Genomic DNA, 25056 nt, shown 5'->3' on the forward strand with positions numbered 1-25056 from the left:
CCCCATGGGGCTTGACTCTCTCCGTGTTTTGGTTGTTCATTACAGCAACACATGCTCTGTGAGGTGTACTGCCTCAGCTTATGCTCAGATGACTAACGCCAGGAATTGGCCTCAAGATGTGGAAGGACAGATCCGACATAATGTCTGCTTCCAGCTCAGGGCCTGATTCAGCTCAGTGAAATTAGTGAAACTGAACTCTGCATCAATGCTCTGAGCCCAAGCTAGCAGAGAGCAGGGCGGATTTACAGAACTAAGGTCGTGAGTCTCAGCTGGCTTGATCCTCTTCTCAGATCTACTTTTTGCCTCACAGATTAGGCATTCTTCAAAATGCTGTCCTGCTGCTGTACGCAGGAGGACACTGCAGTATATCTTCTAGCAAGTGATGAGTTTTGAATGCTTCCAGTCTATCATGGGCTCAGGATTTCATTCTACAATGGACTAAAGTCAAGGCTCTGAAAACTCCTGTTGCGATTAACTCCTGTTTTTCTGGTGCATTTGGGAGAAGTTACTGCTGCGTCATCTATCTTTTTTTCTTGTATTTCTCAGAGGCTGCTGAAGATTAACCTGAAAACTCACAAGCCAGCTGGTCCTGGAGTTAAAGGGAGCTTCAACTTGCCAGACTAACTCTGGAGAAATGGAAAGCAGCTGGAGAAAAATATCTGTGCACAATTCTTTCTTTCTGAGAAGATTGTCAAAGTACATGTTATAAAAAGTGCAGTTTATGGACTTAATAATGATGATTTTTTTCCCCTAGTTTTGTTTCTTTTTTTGATTTCAAAGAAAATAGCTCAAGTTTATGTCTAATTTTTATGGTCATTTAGCCATTGTGTTATTGGCAGTATTTCTCTAACTCACAGGCATCTAATGAATACAATAAAATGGACCTATTTAAAGACCACAGCATGATATGAGAGGCAATTTCATTATATGCAAGTAAAGGCAAATAATAAGACAGGCAGTGTCGCAAAACACAGAAAAAGGGGAAGGCTGTTTCCCCATTTTGTCTCTTGAAAATAGTCTAAGCCTAACTTACTGAAGACGAAGATTTCCTAAAATGTATTGTTCAAAAAAAAGATTAACAGAAAATATATTGAGACATATCACCTGAGCTCACCAGCCATTTTCTAGCAGCTATAGGATTTTTAAAGCACAGATAGTCACTCTGAATTGGTGTTGGAGAGATTGTACATTCTGTGTTATGCTCTGAAGGAAGAAAGGGATACTGCAAAACTAGAACAGGAGAGCTCTAAGAAGAAAAACTTTTCAGGGGAAGCCAAAGGATTGTGGACCCTTCATTATATCCCTCAGGTTGGTGCAGAATGTTCCTGCAGCACCTGCTTTGCTGATTGATAAGAGAATAAAAACATTTAATCTGGGCAAGGTCTTTTGATCAGAGGTTGCTAGCAAGGAAAAGCCCTGTTTTCATGACACATGGGCTGATATTGTAGTTATTTGTAGAAATCTATGTGCAGTTGGAGGAAAATTTTCTCAGTTCTCCAACTCAACAGCCAACTGGTCTGAAAAGTGGATGGAATAAGAATAAATTAAAAGTTATTAGGCTGCACTGATACTCAAGAACACAAGGTGCCTGCCAGTCCTGAGGGAGCCATTGCTAGCCTCATGCTTCTCAAGTCTCTCCTGGATAAGACTGAGAAGTTCTTGTTTTTGAGGTGGACTGCTGAGAAACCCTGCATGCGACAGAAAACTCTTTGATGCCAGTTGAGTTTAGTAGGGAGCAGGTGACGGTCTTCCTGTTGATACCTGGATGCCTGATCTTCTCAATCTACTATACCTGTGTTTGGTAATTTGTGGATCCTTGTGAAAATCAATCTTATTACTGGTGATATGCATGAATGCACACAAACTATTTTTCTTCATTTTACTAACCTGGCTGTTTAACTCTCAGATATTTTCGGTTTTATTTTTCTCTTCTGCAGCAAGTTCATTTCTTCACCTGCTTTTTTAACAGCAATCCAAGCGCTATAATTTTCCCACCTCTTAATTCTTCTGCTACCAGATATGCTACTATTTAATTGAACTTCTATACTTTGATTATAGACTTTCTTTTCCATCTTGTATAGTCACTACACCAGTGCAAGCTGGTGATGTGATGCTTTACACCTTCGATACCTAGTTTGATTCCATTAACTCCTTTTTCTGCTAAGCTAAATTTATAAAGTCAATCTCATTGAAATTTAAGACCTGCCTCAAATTGGCTGGAACAGTACAAATTCCAAGTTAAAAAGTATCAAGGATTTTTTTCTGCTGGTCCTGGGTGGTATGTGGAGGCAGAAGGCAGGCAGCATATATGAGATTGCAGAAGTGTGGCTGAAGGCAATAACTCTGAGTGGAGAAAAGAGAACTGAAATGTTAATGACAGGGCAAGGAAAGGAAGGAGAAATGACTTAACAGAGTGGTAGAAATGAGTTGCTGCTATGAAGTAATGACCTTCTTAACTGATGTCTCCTATGGGTACTTAAGGGTTAGAGCCACAGAGGTATTTGGTTTCCACAGGACTCCAATGCTGACATATTTGATTGTGGAGACAGACCTGAGTGATTTGCCACAGGTCACAAGAAGGTTCTCACAGAGGAAGAAACTAGAGCCATTTCTCTAGGGAGTAAATTGTGCACCTAACCACTGGGCTATGTTGCTGCCTGTGCTCAGTAGCTGAAGCATTATTCCTAACAATGAATAGACGTTACTAGAGTTGTTCTGGTAATATTTCTAAGTTGGCAAATGATTCTCACTTGAAAAACAGTAAATGAGGCACAGGAAGATTTGTGAAGAAGCAGATTGCCGGAATTCAGATCTTCTGTGGTCCAACTGGTGCCTTAGTCAAAAGTCTCTTCTTCCTCCAAGGTATCTAGGAAGCAAAGCCCAAGTGGCAGCAGGTATCAGCTTGTGTTGGGTCTAGCTGGGATGGAGGTAATTTTCCCCATAGTAGCGCTCCTAGTGCTGTGCTCTGTATTGGCAGCTGGAAAGGTGTTGATAACCCACCAGTGTTTTGAGCACTGCTGAGCTCAGGGCTGTCTCTCCAACATTCCCCCCTCACCAGCAGGCTGGGGGTGGGCAAGATCTTGGGAGGAGACATGGCCAGGACAGCTGACCCCAAATGACCAAAGGGATATTCTATACCATATGATGCCTGCTCAGCAACAAAAGCTCAGAGAAAGGGGCGGGGGGTGTGGCGCATTTGTTATTATCTTCTGGAGCAACCGCTACATGTACCGAAGCCCTACTTCCCGGGAAGTGGCTAGACATCACCTGATGATGGGAAATAGAGAATAAATTTTTTGGTTTTCCTTTGCTTCTGTGCATGGCCTTTGCTTTTGCTTTATTAAACTTTTGTCTTTATCTTGACCTGTGAGATTTTTTTCCATCTTATTTTCTCCTCCCCTGTCCTGCTGAGGAGAAGAGTGATAGAGTGGCTTGGTGGGCACCTGGTGGCCAGCCAGGATCACCCCACCACAGCCCTTTTTGGCACCCAACATGGGGCCTGAGGAATTCAAGATAAGGATAGTAATTGGGAGAGGAAACAGGCAAAACATTGACTGAACACAACTAGAGAGCAAAGAGCAGAATGATTGTGGGGAATTTTGATGGTTGTAATTGTGGTGAAGGGATGAGGGTAGATTGTGTGTAAATTGTCCACTTCTGTTGGTGTTGTGATCATATTATTTTGATTTTGGTGTGGGGAATTCTTTTTGTTGATGTATGTGAAGTTTGTGAAGATTGTAGATTGTGTGAGGAATGTGTATTTTAATGATAATTCTTAAATATGTGATTGACAGAGGCGAGGGGTGGAATGTACTGGGTTTGTGTGACAAGGTTTTGGTAGCGGGAGGGCTACAGGGGTGGCTTCTGTGAGAAGCTGCCAGAAGCTTCCACTATGTCTGATAGAGCCAATGCCAGCTGGCTCCAAGACAGACCTGCCACTGGCCAAGGTCAAGCCCATCAACAACAGTGGTAGTGTCTCTGGGATAACATATTTAGGAAGGGGAAAAAAACTGGTGTGCAGCAGCAGCCAGAAGAGAGGAGTGAGAACATGTGAGAAACAGCCCTGCAGACCCCCAGGTCAGTGAAGAAGGAGGGGGAGGAGGTGCTCCAGACACCGGAGCAGAGATTCCCCTGCAGCCCATGGAGAAGACTGTGGTGAGGCAGGCTGTCCCCCTGCAGCCCATGGAGGTCCACGGTGGAGCAGATATCCACCTGCAGCCCGGGGAGGACCCCACGCCAGAGCAGGTGGGTGCCTGAAGGAGGCTGTGACACTGTGGGAAGCCCGCACTGGAGCAGGCTCCTGGCAGGACCTGTGGCCCCATGGAGAGAGGAGCCCATGCTGGAGCAGGTTTTCTGGCAGGATTTGTGATCCCACGGGGGACCCACGCTGGAGCAGTCTGTGCTTGAAGGACTGCAGCCCATGGAAGGGACCCATGCTGAAGCAGTTCATGAAGAACTGTAGCCCATGGGAAGGACTCACGTTGGAGTCTCCTGTGGGAGGGACCGCACGCTGGAGCAGGGGAAGAGTGAGGAGTCCTGCCCCTGAGGAGGAAGGAGCAGTAGAGACAATGTGTGATGAACTAACCCCAACCCCCTGCACCGCTGGCAGGGAGGAGGTAGAGAAAATTGGAAGTGGAGTTGAGCCAGGAAGAAGGCAGGGGTGGGGGGAAGGTGTTTTTAAGATTTGGGTTTATTTCTCATTATCCTACTCTGATTTGATTGGTAATAAAATAAAATTATTTTCCCAAGTTGAGTCTGTTTTGCCCATGATGGTAATTGCTGAGTGATCTCTCCCTGTCCTTATCTCGACCCATGACCCTTTTGTTATATTTTCTCTCCCCTGTCCAGTTGAGGAGGGGAGTGACAGAGCAGCTTTGGTGGGCACCTGGCATCCAGCCAAGGTCAACCCACCACACAGCTGCAAAGGCCTAGTGTCTAATAAAACGAGTTTCTAGACAGAAAGGCAGTAACTAAGTATTATTTAAACGTTAGCACTTTTCTGGACATCAAAATAAAATAGGAAAGTCTAAAAGTGGGTATTGGCAGCTATGTTCTAATTTTATTAAAGTGAAGATAAAACTAGATATACAGTAAATTCAGATGAAAAATCTAGAAAACAGAATTCTTGGCACAATAACAAAACAAGAAAACATGAAAGAGAGAAGTAGATGGGCACAGCTGAACAAGGCCTTGAGGGTAAGTACGAGAAGTTCATGACTTGAAAGATGAAAGAAAACAAGAGGAAGAATTTGGAGAGTGGACTGACAGCTGAGGATTTTCACTTGCAAGCTATAAATAAGCTGGAAAAGGATAAAATGAGAAAGCAAGCTTTGAGAGAGAAGACTGTGTTTAATAACCAGGTAGCTGAGGACCAAGGTGTGAAAGACTGTAACATAAGGGGTTGCTTTTTCTTTCCTTTTCCCCCCTGTCTTTTCTATTTTGAGGTGCTGGAACTACAGATTTTCCCATTCTTATTAATTGTAATTTCCAGCTGCAAGCTACCACTGATGCTTTGCTTAATTGCAGACAGAGTGGAACAAAACTGATATTTAATTTGCATATAAAACTACAAAATAGGTTGTCAAAATTAGACATGGTAATTCATGGTTGTGTTTTCAAGAGGTGTCTGTCAGAGACCAATAATTTTAGGTTACTGAGTTAAATCATCAGTAGTGCCTTGCTGAACATAACTATTTTGATGGATGATGTCTTGCAGCTGTCAGCGTGTTGAACCCACTTGTTGATGGCTCTCAGGGAACTGGTTTAATGATCGTACAAATGAAGCAAGAGCTAAACTTGGCAAGAAAATGTAATGGAAATTAGGAAAATGTTGGAAAGAAGGAATATTTGTTCCCTGAATCAGCATGTTTTCACTTATATCTAACAATTCAGAAAACGGAAAAGTGAAAAGGTATTTCTTTTTTCCTATCATCTTCAATACCTAGGCAACTGGCCAAACTCTGCCACTAGCAGGTTGAAACCTGCTAGTAAATAGGTTTGAATAAGAATGTAATTAGCACATAGGAATAAATATGAGAATTGGAAAATATTGCCAAATTTAACTACAGGACTCAGGATGGTTTTATGCCTCTTAGTGCCTACTACTTTGACAATGACTGGTGACAGTAAACAGCAATTAAACCTTTTGGTCAGTTTGCTGTGCATACTTCATGCTATTAGCCAAGTATGTTTAGAGCGTTAGTGGTTCCATATCAACACTTCTCTTTGTTTTGCCTGTGTAGCTCTACATTTTAAATGTGTTTGTTCAATCTCTTTGGGGGATTATTTAGCAGAATTAAATCTGTGAGATTTGCAACTAGTTACATTTCATTTCAGACATAATTTCAAATATAATTACTAGCCATATCACTAAGGTTGCCTTTGAAGAGTTATGGTCCTGATACCAACATTTGGAACAGCGACCACTATTTAGAAAAGCAGTATAGTTAGCAAACTAGATTTTCATTTGTCTAAATTTACGCCAACTAAAAACCTGTTTTCCATTTTTTGTCTCAGAGATTTACTTTTATGATAGAAAAGATTTGAAGAGACTTAATCCTTTGATTAAGGGAGGTAAATTGAGGTACTGTCTTATAACTTTAACATAGTATTTTCTCTAAATTTTCTTACACCAGTACCACTGAATACTATGACAGACTTTAGAAAGTGATGCATTCTAGATGTGGGTATTCATTTTTGTTGATTCAGCCTGATCCCCTTATTGTCCAGCTCTGGGACCTTTTGGAAACTTCCACAGCTTTTTCCTGGATTCCCTTCCCAGGCTTCCTTCATGTAGCAACCAGAACATGAGTGCAAGGTGTACAACTAGACCTTGTCAGAGTAGGAAGCCAGGACCTGCAAAGAGTGCGTATCTGCGTGTAGCACCTGGAAAGCGCAACCAGCGCTTGAGCCTTTTGAGGGACAACAGCAACCTGGCACTTGGTTCACCCCTGGTTGGGCAACCCTGCAGGAAAGGAACTGAAAAAACATGCTCTTCAAATGCTTTCTGCCTTCCCAGGCTTTTCTGTTCAGATCCCCAAAAAACTGTTACTCTAAAGACCGATGTAATAGCTGTGTGAGAAAGAGACCTCAAGTTTCTGATGGGGTTTTAAGAGTTTTAGCCGTGCCCTTTTCCTCTCCTTAGTGCTTTTTGTGTGATGTGGTTCATCTTTCTTATGTAAAATAATCCTTAGCGAGGGGAGGGCGGTGAGTAACTCTGCCTCTCCATAAACCCAAGCACTTAAGTGCGTTTCCAGCGTCACGTTGTGTGCAGTCTAGCTGAATTGACGTTGTGCAGCAAAGTGCAGCGGCCTGTCAGTTACGAACGACACAGCCTTTGCTGGCTCTTTTTCCAGCTGAAGAATCGTTTTATGGAGCTTTCATACATGGTCTTTGTTTCTAGCTTTTCTAGACCCTGCCAAGAGCAGCATCAGAATTGAAGAGGTGAAGTTCAGGGGAGGGTGAAAGCCTTCGGGGAGCTTCAGTACCACACGATGAGGGAAGCGGGCTGCCCGCTGCAGGCAGCGTGAAGGTGAGCTCGCTCGAGAGGGCCAAAGTACTGAAGAAGAAACCTACTCAGCGGTACCCTGAGGAGAAACGCCGCCTCATCAAGGAGAAGGTGTCGGTCCCAACAGTAGTGCTGTGACGGGCTGTGGGGTATCACCTCCTCACGGCACCCCTCGGGCGGGGCCTGCAGGGACGGCGGGGCAGAGACCAGCCGCCCTCCCTGCGGAATCCGCTCCCTGGCGGCTTGCCGAGGGGGGGACACGCTTCCAGCTGGCAGCGGCACGTCCCCCACCCGCCTTCCTGACGAGGCCCCGCTCCCCGCCCCACCCGCCCCGCTGCCGCCAGCCCCGCCGCCCTCAGCGGACGGCCCCGCGCGCCAGGCGGGCGTTTGGCGCCGGGGGGGGTGGTGCGGAGGGCCGCCCGCCGGGCCCGGCCCCTCCGCCTCCGCCGCCGGCGGCAGATGAAGGCGCAGGGAGCGGCTTGTGCGAGGACGCGGAGGCGGGGGAGGGCGGCGGGGAGCCGGCTTTCTCGGGCGGCTCGGAGCTCTCCTCTCGAGCGGCGGCCGGCCCCTCTGGGGACGCCGCGCAGCCTCCCCGCTCCGTCCGGCCTCTCCCCGCGGCATGGACGGCGGAGCGGCGGCTGAGGCGGCCGCGGAGGCACCGGCGGGAGCGGTGAGCGCGGCCGGCAGCCGGATGGCGTCGGCGACGGGACCCTGCCTGGCCGAGAGGGACTGAAGCGGGTTGCGCGCCAGCTCCGACCCCGCCACCGCCTCAGCGAGGAGGGGATGAGCGCCCGCCTGGGCGCGGCTCCGCCCCGCAGGTAGGGACTGCCGCGGGGGCCGGGGCGTGTGTCGCTGCCGGGGGCCGCCGCGGGGTCGCGGGGGACCCGTCTCGCAGGGTGACGTCGCTTTTCGCCTCAGGGACGGCGCCGGTGCCCGGGGCTGCGGGTCCTCGCTCCGCCAGCGCCCCCGGCCCGGCCCGGCCCGGCCCTGCCCTGCCCTGCCCTGCCCGCGGCGGGCTCCCAACTTTCCTCGGCGTGGCAAGAAATGTGCCGGGGAGCCTCCGAGCTGCTTTGACGTCTTGATCCTCTCCGAGAACTTAACAGGATCGCAAAGCCCTTCGAGCGGCTTTTCCCGGTGAGCCGGGCTTAGGCGCGGGGGTTTCGGCTGTAATCCGCCCGCACCGCGCCGAGGGGCGGCCGCGGCGGGCCCTGCCCTGCCCCGCCGCCCCCGCCGGGCCGGCCCGGGCCGCCCCGCCGGGGAGGGCAGCCGCTGCCGGGGCTTCCCGGCGCCGCGGGCCGGGAGCGGGCTCCGGACCGAAACCGCCTCGGGGAAGGGCAGCGCTGCCTGTCTGTCAGTGTTGCTTAAGGATAAGGGCCCCGAAGCGCCTGCATTCGGGCAGGCAGAGTTTCTGAATTCGGATGCTGCGGAGGAAAGCGTGGGAAGGTGAGTCTGAAAGAAGAGGCAGCAAGCCTCCGTTTCTGTTTGGGCCCATGAGAGTGGGATCACGTCCTGCATCCGACTTCAGTTCCGAACCTTAACTGAAAAGCTTGAGATGGAAACACAGCTTAGGAGCTCTTTTTTTCCTTTTTCTTTTTTTTTTTTCCCCCAAAGAAAAGTGTTAATTTGATTAATTGACACAGAGATCCGTGTATCCACAATTAAATTGGATTCAGGATACAAATCCATACAGAAGCGGAGCCGAGGGGACTTGCCCCACTCCTGTCGACTGAGGCTTAGCTTTAACGGTTTGATCCATGTATCTCTTAACTTCTTTGCTGTCCGGTGCCTGTGGTATAAGCATGAGGTTGTCAAACCCTCTCTGAAGAAAATGCTAGCAAATACTACAAGAGCAGTGAAAGGAAATAACTTTCCTGGGATTCCTGGTGCTCCTGCTAAACTGACCTTGTTTTTAGCAATATGACATCTTTTGCAAAACTTGTGTAGTGTAAACCAGGCCATAGCATGCCTAAGAATGTGCAAGATACAATAATGACTATAATCAGTGTCTTTCTCTAATGCATGGTCCACTCACTTGCTAAGAGACGACAAGGAAAAATGACATGAAGGTTACTTTAAATCTCAAGAAATTATGTTAAATGTAAATGTTGGTACTGGGTAGTAGAAGACACTTTTTACGGTATTTTGTTTTCCAGATTGAGAGTTGTTACATTCAAAGCAAGTAGTGAGACGGCTGTTGTATTTAAAATCTGTAATTTTCATTGTTACAACTGAGTAAATTGTAGTTTCAGATGTTGAAATAGCATTTTTGAAATAGCATGACTTTGCCTTCAGTTGGCACAGTTATTTTTTTTTCTCTGATATCTTTTTTGTTGTTTTCTTTGAGTATGCATGCTAAAACCACCTGATTAGGAAAATACATGGTGCAGATGATAATGGGACTGTAAGGATGTCTAATCAGCAAGGGTAGTCATGGTAAACAAGCAGTGAATGACTTGAGGGAAGAGCACATCAGCTTTAAAAAAATTATACACCACCCTTCCATGTCAGCATCTCTCAGCTTTGCCTTCTGTGTACGTCTATGCATCCCAGTCTTTTTCATCCAATTTGCACCCAAGCTCTGTCACTTGGGTTCAGCACATTACCCTGCAGCCTTCTCCAATGTTGCCATCTCTTTTCATTAGCATCTCTTAAATCCTCTTTGCTCGAATGCCTTGAATGCCTTGTTACTGCATGTGAAACATGACACAAATTGCCTCTCAAGTTTTCTTTCCCTAGCCAAATGGGATGGCTGTGATAGTTTGCGTAAAGTGGGCAAGGAGTGAATTTGAATGGGTAACGTTCACATGTATGCATGTGCACACATGTTATCATATACCTATGTATTTTATGGATACTCATTTGGGAATGTAAACCTGCTGTGTTTTAGCTGTGTTCATGCCCTTGTTATGTTCACTTTTAAGAGTTTCCTTGGCAAATTAATGCACTGACAGAGACGTTGGCAGAACTGGTAAATTTTAGACAGAAGCCTCACACAGAGCTTATTTGCTGTATAGAAACATGGATACCTGCTTGATGTTAACCCATACTAGCAACAGAAACAACACGATGTGACTTGGTTGTCCAGTCAACTGTAGTTTGTAATTTACTGTGTTTTAATTTACAGTGTTGTGATCAATATACACAGCTAGTTTCTCCTGAACAGTTCCCAGTCTTAAAAATAATACACTCATAGAAAATGGTCTGCAAAAAAATTCAGTAGATCTTAGAAAATTGAACTGTATTGCTAATGGTTCATAGCTAACAGAAGGGAAACTCAGTCCAAATAATTCAATTTATTAAAAGATTATTTTGCTACTACAAGGTGCCAGGGACTCAACCATCAAATGGATCAAGGATAATCATATTAATTTAATTCTAAAACTATAAATTATGCATACATGAATATACAGTGTTGTGTGTAGTATGCGCACATCCTGGACTACCTGTGAGAGGTAGTGTATTTGTTTGACACATCTTTAGTACTGCGGTTACAAGGCTATGCTTATAAATTATGTGCATTTTCATGAGGAATCAGTGCCCACAGACTATGGAAAATGCAATATGATGTAGCAGAGAGTAATACAATTTGAAAAGTGTACTTTTAAAGAAGTCATAGGATTTAAGAATTGTTGATTTAAACTGTTATGCATAATGATTCATGAGGGTAAGGTGATGCAGCCTACTTATTATTTTTTGAACCCCTTGTGCTCAATCCAGAGGCCTTATACAAAGCTGATTTCCACGAGAGTGTGCCAGAGTTGAATCTGCAGGTTAATTTATAAACCTCCAAATCATCGAAGAAAAAAGTTGGACCTTGTCTTCAAATCACATAGTTGCTTAAAAATCCAGTGTCCAGTCTTTGAAGTCCGTTTGTTGCCTGTACTGGTTGATATATCGGAACTGCAGACTGTCACAAGTAACATACACAACATACATAACAGTACAGCTGATGTACAACCATTATGAAGTGATGTAACAAGGATCATGTAGGTGGAGGTCAAATCCCAAAATAAATCCCAAAGACTTACCAGGGTTGAACCTGAGAGGCTGTGTGAGGATTTGGAACGTGTCTTAACTAAAATGATGTAAGTGATCCTATGCAGCTTATCACTGCATAACAGTAAGTAAAATGTCGTTGAAAGCCTCAAGAACAACAGTGTATTACCAACTACACAAATACATAAGTTCCATTATAAAATCATATGGACAGTCACCTTTTACTTTGTGACAGTGGTAGATATTTCACCTTGAAAAACTGTTTTTTGAATTCTGCCATATTTTCTGTCTGTAGTTCTTTTAATCTAAATAAATAAGAATATTAAGTGGTTGTATAAACAGCTTGATCTGCCATCATAGCTTGATAAACAACTACATTTACTTCATATCAGAAGTATTAATATTTGTTTGGTTAACAGTTTTGAATTAAGTTAGGGTGAGTTAACATATTCTACCCAAAAGGGGAACTGCTAGAGTAGACCAAATGTGAACTCTCAGTGCTCTTGTGAGGGAGACTATAGTGATTCAAACTTCTTTCACGGATGTTTGACAGGCTACACAGTTCATTTTGGTGGCTTAGCTGATAGCCAACAACTTCCTAAGTTTGATATACTTTGTAATATTTAAGTGTGTGCCTGTGTGTTGGGGTTTTTTTGCTACTATGCATGTGCAAAATCATCTGAAACCTAGGCTAGGAAGCAGCTCAGAGGCCTTGAGTGTGTCCAGATTGCAGTGGGTGCGGACAACGGACATTCCTGCTGCTGCTCTGGTATGTGTTCTCAGAGCACTGCAAATCCATGAGAAAGTATGTGTGAGCGTATCCCATCATCTATTGGTTGGAGGCTCCAGAGAAAGGGGGAAAAGTCATTTTGGCTTGCTTAATTTGAAGCAGACTTGAAAAGTTTCTAATTTTTGAGGTACAGCTCCTAAGCACAATGCAATTTGCTGCAAATGGGTGAATAGACTTGAGAAAGGGGGGAGTTATGGCTGTGAACTGGGTGCCACCTCCTTTTGGCCTGGAGTTAGATGCCCATTTATTTTCAGTCTCCCATTTTAGATTCAGTCATTTCGTATTGGCTGGCATATGTAGCTTCCTTCTCAGTGCCTTATTCCTGGGTACCTGATTTTCTGCATGCCTTCTGTAGGAAATCCACTGTATGGTACAGCTCCTAAAATTTAGATACTGCAGCCTTCATACCTGATTTGCAAAATTATGAAATGCTTATGTGAACCTGAAGTTTTTGTATTTTACTTTGTATTTGTTGTCAAGCAACTGGCTGTCTTGATAAAACAGGTCTTTTGTACCAGACAGTGCATATAAAATAATTTGACACAAAACATGAGTTGCTATTGAATCCAAAAGGAAGAGGATAAAAGGGTACATGAACTATTTGCATTTGGAGTAGGGAGAGCTCTCACTAATGTATAATTTGTTTCATTTTTAGTAGGATAATATGTCTTTCTCACTTAGCTCTAGTTTCAATGATTTATGCACTGAAAAGCAATATCCTTGAGTGTGGAATTATTATTCATCTCTTTGAGGTTAGTACAATTGCTAGCAAGGAAAGAAATACTAAGTGAGAAAGCATGTTAAGTCATTGGTAAAGATGTCAGTCTTTCAAGAGCTAGGATTGTTTCAGATAAGTTTTATTTTGCTGTCAGACACTGGAAAATTCTTCAACCTAAGGCAGTTTTTGTTTTCTGTAGTTTGACTTGGTGTGCTCAAAGATAAGTTGCTTAGTTCTGGAAAATTAAAAATTACAAGGATACTTTAAGGATCCAGTTCTCCAATTTGGTTGCCTAAAACTGGGTAACTAGATTCAGGCTCAAAGGACTATCTGTCTGTCTGTCTGTCGTTAAATTGCTTGTGAGCTAAATGCCTGTTTTAAGTGCCCAACATAGATTTTTCAGACTTGTTTTCTTTCACCCGCACCCAATGCAAGTAGATTTCTGCCTTTTATAAAATCTCCATTATCTTCGAAGTACACTCTCTGCTTTGAATATTTAAAGCTAGTAATTACACTGAGGGTAAAACTTGCACTGGGGGCAGGTGCCCAGGCTCTGGCAGGAGGGCTGCAGGGGTGACCTCTGTGAGGAGAAGCCAGGGGCTGCCTGTGCCAGACACAGCCACTGCCAGACAGCTCCAGCGGACCCACCACAGGGCACAGCTGAGCCCCTCTGGGCCTTCTCATGGATTTCCAGTGCTCTGAGAACAGATACCAGAGCAGCAGCAGGAATGTCCGTTGTCAGCACCAGGCGACACTGGTGGCACCTCTGGGACAATGTATTTAAGAAAGGGTAAAATGCCGCACAGACAGTGTGTGAGGAGTGACGGAAAAAAGCGTGAGAAACAACTCTGCAGATACCAAGGTCAGAGAAGAAGGAGAGGAGGTGTTGTTCCAGGCCCTGGAGCAGAGATTCCCCTGCATCCAGGGAGAGGACCATACTGGAGCAGATATCCACTGTGGAGGACCCCACAATGGACCAAGTAGCTATTTCCTGAAGGAAACTGCAGCCAGTGGAGAGGAGTCCATGCAGGAACAGGTTCTCCTGACAGGAACTGTGGCCCATGGAGGACCCACACTGGAGCAGGTTTACCCTGAAGGACTGTAGCCCGTGGATGGACCCACAGTGGAGCAGTTCCTGAAGGATGGCAGCCTGTAGGAAGGACCCAGGCTGGAGCAGTGGAATGGTGTGAGGAGGAAGGTACGGCAGAGAGGAAGCATTACAGACTAACCGTAATCCCCCATTCCCCACCTCTGCACTGCTGGGCAGGGTGGAGGAGGTGGAGGAGTTGGGAATGTAGGAGTGAAGTTGAATCTGGGGAAAAAAAGAGGGGGCGAGGTGTTTTTGTCTTTGTTTCTCACCATCCAACTCTATTTTAATTGCAATAAATTAAATTACTTTTCCCCAACTCAAGTCTGTTTTGCCTGTGATGATAATTGGTAAGTGATCTTTCAGTCCTTGTCTCGACTCATGAGCTTTCTCATCTTACTTTCTCCTGCTGGCCTGCTGAGAAGGGGGAGTGAGAGAGCGGCTGGGCGGGTGTCTGACAACCAGCCAAGGGCAACCCATGACACTACTGTAACAACTATGTTTTTAAATACAAAGCTGAGCTCTACTCAGTTCTTAAAACCATCTTGTAAGCACCAGCTTTTAGTGGCAGTTTTAGGATTGTAGATCCCAGTTAGCTGGAGCTGTCTCTCTGGGGCCCTGCAAAAGGTGTTTGCAGAGTCTTATGCCTCTGCAGCGTTTTCCTGCTGGTTGACTCCTGATAGCTCCGTGTTCATTTTAAGTTGCTCCCTAGTCAGTCACTTGCCAGATTTTGGATCCAGTTTTGAAATGCTGATCTCCTCCCTAGACAGTTAAACACATTTATCATTAGGAATCTTGGAGGCCTAGAAGGAATAAGTATTTCTCCTTTATGAGATAGCCAGTAATGTGTCAGAATTTTATGTGCTTCATGCAGGGCCAAACCATGTTGCTTCAGGAGTTCTCACCATGTGCGCTATACCAAAATTACTGCATTATTTATTTCTACCAGTCCTGTGTTCTGTGTCTCTCTCTACTACAGGTGGGCATGCGTGGCACAATTTAATAACGAACCTTCATCCATTCTCCCTACCTCCTTCCAAAAATATATTAATGTATTTTATTGCTTAATAGTAGGGTTGTATTTCTGTGAAAATTTTACCTCCTCCTTTCCTCCAGTCTAGTGCAGAATAAGAGTTCAGACCACATTGTGTATTGAATCTGGATTTTACAGCTGAAGTAATTGTAAGGGCTCTGAAATAAGCTCCAATTTTGCCTGCATGTTTTTATTTTATAGCTTCTTATTCTTTGCCTTTCTAGGGTGAGCAAGCCCCATTTTTCTTTCTCTCCCTTTTCTATGTCCTTAAGCATGGCATGCTTTTATTCTGCAGTATCTTTCTGTTTGAGAGAAGGACTAATAGTGTTCCAGATAAGTCCACCCTGTTGTTTCATGGAGCAGTTTTAGTGTTCTTTGTGTCATGAATGCTTTCCATATGTACATCATTAGCTATTGTGTCAGCAAGCCTGCCCAGTACTGAGCAGGGCGTTTCCCTGAGCTGTACCTATGTAGTGTTCAGGTTCCCTTTCTGAGAGCATATGGTTAATTTGGAAGCATGTAAGGCAGTAGTTTACATGCTTTTCATCTCTATTCATTGATTTCCATTTGCCTACATTGCACGTCATTTGCCGTCAAATTGAGAAGTTGATCTAGTTGATGTGGATCACCCTGAATTTCCTTGCACTCCACTTCTTTCTCCTGCCTATAGTACTTTTTGCCATCCTGAGATCTTCTTGTCTCACTGCTCCTTCTTTTTGTCAGCATCATTAATGAGAGGTTTTCCTATGGAACCCTGAGGAATATTGTTCTTAAACTTTTGCAGTGGTGAAGGTTTAATCCCATTCTTGTTTTCTGTCTTCTAAGAAGCTAGTTTTTCATCCAAAATAGTGTTTGGTTTCATATCCTATTAAAAAAAACGTTTCAAAATTCAAAGCTTTCACTGGAAGTCTTTCAGTCCCTCATTTTTAAGACACTTGTCTTGAGTCTTAAAACTTGTTTTGCAGGTGATAGATGTAATATGAATTTGGTAAGGCATTGAAGACCAAATCTGGAAAGTAATTTAGGTCTATTTCCTAAAACTTGTAGGAGCTGGGCTGCTAAATATCTTAACAGAGCTTGTCTTAAAGCAGTATAATAAAAATGACTTATGGAAATAAATGGGAAAAAAAACCCCTAGTATGTGTTTAGTGCAGAGTTTAGATAATATAGAATTAATGCATGGCATATATTAAGCTGAAGGATACATTTCATTAATTATCTGCTTGGTTAATATGCATTCTCAGAATAAAAAACTTAATCATAAAATAGATAAAATTAGCAAAAGGGGATCAACTCAAAGTGGAATGTGTTGTCCTAGCACATGTATTACCTAGCTTTTTTTGATTGGCTTCCTAACTCTAAACTTCTTTTAATGAGTTTTTAAATGTAATTTCACTATGGATAATAGGTATGAGAGTGTAGGTATTCAGAAAGTCCAGAGACTAAAAAGAATATAGCATCATGTAACCCTTTTCTTTGGTCATGATGAATTTTCTTTGTTACACTTTTACTAGCACTTTTTTCTGTCTAGTGCAAATAAATCAAGAAACAGGTATCATACTGTGTGTGTAAATATCACTGGCTATTCTTCAAATAATTGAATTTAATTTCTGCTGTTCCATTGTTTTAATAAATTGCTCTTTTTAAGAGCTGAGCACATTTCTTTTGCAGCCTTCACAAAATGTTTTTTTTTTTTTCCCCTGTTTCAGCTGTCATTTAGATGTTGATATGTAAAGCAAAATGGCAAAAATCAACACCCAGCACTCCTACCCTGGTATGCACAGACTGTCTGTCAGGACTCCTGATGAAGATATTGAAAGGATTGAAAACGGCTGTATCAGGTAATATATTCCTTTCATCACAGTCGAGAGGACAGATTGCTGCATAATTTATGGCATTCCTCTAGCTCTGCATTATGGGAGTGTTATATCATGATATTGTTGACCCAGTGCACTTAACTGACTTAACAATTTATATTCAAAGTACCGAAGAGACAGCAACAGGAAGGTTGTCATGGCTTGCAGTTTTAGAACCAGAATCTGTGTTACCTCAGGAATAAAGCCCATTTTCACATCAGTGGGAAGTACACCAACTCATTAAGGAGAATCCTCTTTCTCAAGTCACCACGCAGATAGCAGGGTCTGTGCTTCCCACAGAGTCTGTGGGATTTAGAGTAAAAGTGATCCTTCCAGTGCCATGCAGTGAAAAGCCTCAGAAGTTTTTTTTTAAAAGTAACCTCTGCAGATCGCCTAGTTCTTGTAATAGGGAACATTTGTAGTGTATGAAGAATATCAACATTTTAGTACTGGATTTTCAGAGTCTCTCACTGTACGGTGGAACTGTAATAGTTTCTCTACATTCACCTTTCTCCGTTTTGATAGTTTTAAAGTGGCTGTTTAAAAATGTGCCAGTGAGCTTGCACTTAGATTTTATGTAGTACCAGTCATTTGTCTAGTCTGGGCAAACCCTGCTGGGCCTGCAGGAAAGTGTCTGATGATCCACAGCACCGGTACAGACTGGAAAAAGTGTTCTGCTTCTGGCTTGCTATGGTCAACCACCTCCATTATGTGGACCTCATCAGACTGTCTCTTGCTGTTCAAATGTGTACCCAGCCTAGAGCACTTAAAATCCTACTATGCAAAATCCTGCATAGGACTGCCTGCATTATGATAATTTTGGATTGCATGCCCCTAGCATCTAGTATGGATGTGATCACTCCTGTTTGAATCGGTCCTTTTTTTTCTTTCTGCTTTGCTTACATGATACCTTCTGTCATGTAGGTGTACCTACACTGGTGAAAATGGAGCTGCTTTTATTCTGCACAGTATGGCTTGCTTGACTTAGTTATATTACCCCATGGTCTCCTTAGGGAGATTTGCAAGAGCCGTGTCCCTTTGTCTCCATTTACAATGATATCTTAGAAACAGTGAAAACACAGATCGAAATGAGCCTCTTCCTTTCCTTTTTTTAATGTTGTTTTTGTAGAGGGTATCAGTGATTGGCAGCTCACAGAATGGAATTACTGGCAGGGATGTGAGAGTGTGTTTATAAAGGTTTAAATGTAGAATTAAATCGCTGCAGTCATCTGCAGTTTCAGAGGCAATGACTTGCTTATGACAGATATAGCGAAAAAAGTTTGTTGTTATCAGCATTAATTACAGGAGTTCATAGATGAGTAAAAAGATACAATCTTACTCTCTAAAGGAGATCTCATATTTATGGTTTTTGGATTGCTGAAGTGGTTGCTAGTAAGTATATACAATACCTTTGTAATACCAAAGAATTCTGAAACATGTTTTTTAAATTCAGATTTGTTTTAGAATATGTCTGTACCAAAAGATAGATCCCATCGAAAATTTTGGCCCTTCTTTGTCTTGTAGCACAATATACAACTATAGACATTGGAAAAAAAACAGGTTTCCTAGAGTAGCAGCATTTTTCCTTTGCCTTTATCTTCTTCCAACTCCTGTTGACTATAGTTCAACAAAGCAATTAAGCACATACTTAGTTCTCATTAAGGTCAGTGGGTGTTAAATTTATGCTTAATGCTAAGGATGTGCTTAAGTACTTTTCTGCTGTGGAATGAGGTATTACCAAGAAAAAGCATTCACTGCAGGAGTTAACAGAAAACGGCTAGTGATCTTTAAACTGTCATTCTCAGTTATGCTGGAGTAGGTGATTCATGTGCCCATATTCTTACAGTGTAGTGTACTATAAAGTTGGTTCATTTTGTTAAAACAAAAATCAACAAAACAAAAAATAACAAAGGAGTCTTCATTTTTAAAATCCAGCCTCTGTATAGAAACAGCTCAAATAGGACAGGCAGCACATTACCTTATAGACACAGGTTGGCTATCTAGAAGTTGGGAAGTAGAATTCAGCTGTGTCTTGTAGACATCTGGATTTCAGTGTCTTTTTGTGAGTAGGTGTCTAAGTTCCTGCTGTCATCAGTGGAGACGTAGTCAGTACTAATAGTCAGTGGTGCCTAAGGAACTGTTCAGCTTACCCTGAAGTTGAATAGTTCTTCAGGCTCATTTGGCTCTGTTGATTATGAGGGTATTTAGTTGCCTAAAATAGACATCTAAAGCTATTTGAGATACCATAGAGTATCTGAAGCATTTAGCTGGGGCTAGTGGATATGAGGTGAGACCTGTGTGCTCTGGAGAGGTCAGATAAAGTGTTTTGAGGTATTCCAAATGGTACTAGACTCCTGTATTGAGGCAACTGAATCAAGCCCTAAGATGGCAATTGACTGTAATGGGAACTTAGATACTCAGCTTATATTAGACACCCTAATTTAGGTCACTGGCATCTGGAGCCAAATCCTGCCCTTGAAGTCTGGCTCATAGTCATTACTCAAAATGGCTTCAGCAATTCCTGTTTAAACTGATCAGAACTTCAAAACAATTACTACTAAATGAAAATTCTGGATTATTTGCATGCATTTTAGGTGAAAATAGTCTTCTAGGGTTTTCTTGAAGATCTTTGTGCAAATTTAGAGCTAAATCAAGTTAAGGCAAGGGACAGGCACAGAGCAGGTGCTGTAAATGTGCCCTTCCCAGAGCTTATTCCACTAGATACCTTGAAAACATGGGAATAAATTGGCCTTTACAGAGCTGAAGAGGCATGGAGCAGAAGCCTCAGTGGCAGTGAGTTTTCTCTAAGATATAGTGACATTGCTACTCCTGGGGAAATAAAATATTTTTCAGCATAAGCTGAGGAGGCACAATCATCTGCTGATGTTTCTGCTTTGTAACCTGCTCTCTTATCATGTTGATTTCAGACCATGTAACACCTTTGGGTAGTAATGGCAGTGGTTACTGTTTCGCTGCAGATAGCAAACACCCTTATGGAGTTCAGATGGGAATTAGTCCGTCTTTGTGAAAATAAAGTAAAAACTATGCCGCATGCATTGAAGGTGTTAACATCAAAAGCCCCATCTGTGCCTGTCCCTCTGCATCAATATAAAGCCAGCTGACAAATAAGGCCTCTTGTATTATCTGAACAGGGTTGAGGAAAGTCAAGAATGGGTATATGAGTTTTATAATAGGGAGTTATAATAATGGAAGGAAGAGTTCATTTTAGATTTACTTTTTGATTTGCATTTGTGCGAATTGATGTGGAATGTTTGTAATTGCTGTGTAATATCAGACAGGTGCTTTCATAAGAGTTACATAAGCTGTATTTGTAAAAATGAAATGCAATACTCCAGGAAAAAGAAAAAAAAAAGCAGGCAAACTGCAAGTATCTGCAACATACTTTCCTGTAATACTCTCCCAACATCCAGCTCAGGAGACTTCTTGAGCTGAACATGGGCTCTGTGTATCTGGTAATCCGTAATGGATTTCTGTTCCATGAGTTTGTTCATCCTTCCCTAGAAGCCATGTTAACTTTGGCATCCACAATATTCTCAGCACCCACAACATAAACTAGGTTATAAAAGCTTTTCAATACTAAGCGGTGTCTGTTGGTATCTTCTTATTAGAAGAGAAGAAGAAAACAGTTAACAAGTTGAGAATTCTGGAACTATCAGAGCCTATCTTTTTTAGCATGGTTCTTTGTGTAGAAATAATAAAGTTTTAATTCTCTGTTTGTCAGTTTCTCAGCTGTGAGTACACATTAAATTGAGCTGCTAGTTATCCTTTTGTGGGCATTCAAAATGCTGTTGCCAGTTCTTATGAAGATTCTGCAAGCATCATTATAGTCAGTGTTTTCCTGGCAATACAGATTAACAGACTCATGTGGGAGTTCTTGTTTGCATTAAAAAGGGGGAAAAAAATGCTCCTTAATGGATGTGACAAAGTCTTGTAAAAGTGAATACTAAAGAATGAAAAACACAGAGAAAACCCTAGGAGTCTTATAAAAAAAACCCAAAGTGAGCCCTGGTAAAGTCCAGGTTCCAGTGAAGTCAATTTCAAAACTCCGTTACTGAAAGATGAGGCTAAGATTTCATCTATTTTTCTCAAATGCTAATTATTTCAGTGATAATAAGTAGTCTTACAGTCACGGGAGTTGGCAGACACTGCATGTAGCTTAGCCTTATAGTCACTATCTGCAGCTGTGCACAACTGGACTGTTACAGTGTTTTCCATGTGTGGTAATAGCCTGAGGTGCCTTATCTCATTGCTGCCAGAGCAGCCCTGAAGGTCTGTAGCCTGTTTTGCTATGCAATAGGTAAAGTTTCAAGTACAAAGCAAGCAGCATTAGGTCTGCAGTTGTGCAGCTGATGACAACAGCCTGGTAAGAACAGCAGTGGTGCTTGCTCAGGGCTAACTACTGTAAAATCACCGTTTTCCCTCTCAGTCCAAGCAAGAATGAAAGCAAAAAGAGATGTGTATTTGCTTTGAGTCATAAATAGGAACTGCACTGGTAGAAATTCCAGACTGTTAAACTGAAACAATGTATAGGAGAACAACACTGAAAAAAGCAGTGGGCAGTCCCTTTAAAGTCCCCTGGGGATGAACTCCATGTTGAAGGAAAGCTGCTGATGCCTTACGGAAGGTGTTAGAGTAGAAAACATGCTTCCCATAATTGTGTATCTGCACACTAGACTAGTACTGACCAGTAAGGAGTAAGCTTCTGAGCTTGCTGGAACGGATGGCAGAGCCTCAACTGACTTCATTTGGTGTTGGATGGTTCCAGAAAAGTAGGAATATAGCCTAAGCTCATGGGTTTATCAAATGGATGCCATATTACTAGGAAGAGGACAATTTACTGCATTGTTTCCTGATGTGGTGGTGGAAAGAATCAGATGGGGGGAAGACTGCTGGAGGCTGTATGGCATTCTTAAAAAAAAATATTTGCTTTTGCAGAACCCATTCACTGTGTGAGGATGCATCTTCAGAACTGCAGAGAGTCATTTCTGTGGAGGGAAGACATGTATATGAATCCCAGACAAGCTCATTCACAGGCAGCGGAGCAATGGCAAGGTAACATGCTAACTAATACCATTTCCAGTATTAAGTTTAACTTGTTGAAAGAGACTGATCACAATTTGGAGGCAAAGTAAGAACCATCACTTTCCAAAGAAAATATATGGAGTCCAGCTGAAAAAAGTCTATAAAAAGTAACAGAAGCTGCTTTTGACCTTGATTCTGATTACTCATTTCTAATAAAAACCTTGAGCTCACACAAATTAGTCTGAATACAAAAAAATATTACATGATCAATACTTCTACATGATCAGATCTGAAAATATATTGAACGCTGAGAAAATGCATGAAGTGAGGCCAGACTATAAAGTAAATGGGTAAAGTGTTTTGTTCTGGCTGATAGCTGATGCAATACTTGTTTCCTATCAAATAAGACATGATGATTGTTCCCATGTTGGCAAGGGAGGAGACAAGGGCCCTTGTGTTGGGAGTGCAAGTGTTTCTCTCAGTTTTTAGAATCCAGTTATGTTTATAAAGGATTGGGAGCCTTAGTCAGCAAAATTGAAGTCAACCATTTGCTTAACTCATTTACTTTACCGGGACTTAAACATGAACCTAAAGTGGAGCTTCAAAAACTTACTGTGTCTCCTTTAAATATTTCCAGCTGAGATTAGAGAGCTCTGTCTTTAGATACCATTGTTACACACAATACAGACCATACTCACTTTAAGCATAGTGGATTTCAAAGAGCAAAGAAAAAAATTATTATAAAACTAGAGTCATTTAAAGAGTGTTGTTTACACTTCACCCTTTTGGGTGGTGGAGGATAAATTTTTATTTCCCTGTTTGGTTGTCAGATAGTGATACCACTGCGTGTAGATTACAAAGTCTGCAAGAAGTTGGCTTTAGGTGGAAAACATTTATAGGTGTGTATTTGTGTAAACATAAAGCACATGAATATATAAACTCATATTGAGGACTTCCTTTTAAATCTTTGTTTATATTGTTCTTTACCCTTTTTCAGGATAGTTTGAATTACACATGTGTGTAGCTACAGTTAATTATGCTCTGAATATACAAGGAAGCCTGTGATGAAAACATGAATGCTTAGCATTTAAATATTATGGTAACATAACATGCCTCTTGAAAGCAAATTCTTAAGGACCTAAGACAAGAGCTTTTGATGGACTTCACTGAGTATCTTACTTTGAGATGTAAAGGACAAAAAAAGTTAAAATAATATAGCATGGCAGAAATCAGAAAATTCTATTTGTTTGTTCAAACAGAGAGGCTCTCAATCTTATTTGGTAAAATCTGTTTGCTCCTTAACTAACAGGTCTCATAAAAATGCTTTATTTTCTAATGTAAGTAAAAACATCCATATTAGTAGTTTTCCATACTGCTCCTTATGTGAAAGCTGAATTCTGCTCAGGCAAAGAGAAAAATTCTGTAGCTTAACTTTATGCAGTGTGTTTTGAATAGGGTGAGGAATCTATTAAATAATCTCAGACTTCTACGTGGCACTTTTGTGTTCTTGGTAGGTTTCGGATTCTCTTAATTGTTGGCAGTCATAGATGATTTATATGATTCTATCTTGATATAGTGCTAAAGAACTAGAAATATCTTTTTCTAATTTCTGGTATGTGATATTATTCCTGCCTTTTTTGTCTGTTTTATTTCAGTGTGAGAGAACCTGGGCAAGATCTATAAGGAAGTGTAGCTAGGCCCTTGAGAACTGCAATCAAGAGGCAGATGTACTTTACCAAAAGATTTAAATTGTTCATATCAGCCTCTTTGTGGATTCTGAGCATATGTAATACTAGCTGATGCAGAGAGAATGTAAAGAGCTTTCCTTGAGTAGCCCAAGGTCTCTGTAAGAAGTTAAGCATTGTTCAGGATTTCATTATGCTGTTTTCAAGACCAAGTTTGGGAAACCTGAATTAACACCACTTTTGTCCAAACTAGACTGTTGATAGGAAATAATACAATATATTGTGTGGGCAATAAATGTAATCACTTTTGTAGATTTCAGTCTCCATTATTTTCAATTTTTCAGAAACATATTTCCTTTTGAACTTTGACAGAAAACACTGTAGGGATTCATGATGTGAATTAGTGGGTAGAGAAAAAGATACATAAAGATACAGTGATAAATTAATTATGTTGTCATGATTTTTTGCTTATCTCAGTGCTCTGCTAGAAATTTAGGATGAGGAAATAGTTCTTCTGGTGCAATAAGCAGGTTTATATGTCATAGGCAATTAATATGTCTGCAGACAGACCCTTTAAAATCACAGGGAAAGTGACTGAATTTTTATCATTCCTTATTTCAAAGTCCATCCTCCCTCGGCAACTATTCAGCTTTTTTCTTTCCACTGTGTGTACCAGCCCTTGAGCATGTGATCCTGTGAGTATTTTGTATCTCCTAATTCTTTCAGTCCAGGATTCACCCATTATCACATAATGTCAGAAGTTTGTCAGAAGTCAACTGCCCCACCCCAACCACTTGGTTTGCTCCCACTTGGCAAGAATATTCTTCTGTTGCTCCTGCGGTGCTGATACAGTGGACTAGGAACTGATGTGTGAGATACTTTCCCGATCCACTGCAAAAGGTGATGTATGAAGTCGTGCGAAGTGACTGGGTTCACACAGTTAATCCATCAAGTTTAATTTCATGGCAGGTGGAGAAGTGGAGAAGAATCTTCCTGGGCCACTCTTTGTGGGGATGATTTAAGCCATCTGATGTTCTTGTCTGGTTCAGTCAATGTGTATGTCTGTTCCATGCAGGCTATCACGATTTGTCTTATCTGTGAGGTCATGGGCCACAAGACATACGCACCATGAAGACCAAAGACCTGATTCTTTCCTAGAACGTATCAGAGGGCCGGAGCTCATAGAGGTGTCCAGTAGGCAAAGTAACATCCGCTCCTTTCTGGGTATCCGTGAGCGCCCTGGGGGAGTAAACAGGTAAGAAGATGTGTTTATACTTTAAACAAAGACAACTGAGGTTATGGTATTTTCTTGGTGATTAGGATGTAAGCTTTATTTTGAGA

At 42.3% G+C, this 25056-nt stretch overlaps 1 protein-coding gene across 7 annotated transcripts in view; it reads left to right on the forward strand.

Annotated features, from left to right (window-relative positions):
- The first annotated feature begins 7932 nt into the window (after nt 1-7932).
- Nucleotides 7933-25056, forward strand: part of CNGA3 (cyclic nucleotide gated channel subunit alpha 3) — a 34016-nt gene continuing 16892 nt past the window's right edge. The window contains exons 1-4 of one of the 7 annotated variants that reach the window (XM_075057651.1): nt 7933-8325; nt 16841-16972; nt 21944-22060; nt 24791-24970. In XM_075057651.1, coding sequence (XP_074913752.1) covers nt 16872-16972; nt 21944-22060; nt 24791-24970 — 398 coding nt within the window. In that variant the 5' untranslated portion in view covers nt 7933-8325; nt 16841-16871. The other 6 variants (XM_075057655.1, XM_075057654.1, XM_075057656.1 and 3 more) reach the window with 6 other exon arrangements.

This window comes from Buteo buteo, chromosome 25, assembly GCF_964188355.1.
Source record: "Buteo buteo chromosome 25, bButBut1.hap1.1, whole genome shotgun sequence".
NCBI lineage: Eukaryota > Metazoa > Chordata > Aves > Accipitriformes > Accipitridae > Buteo > Buteo buteo.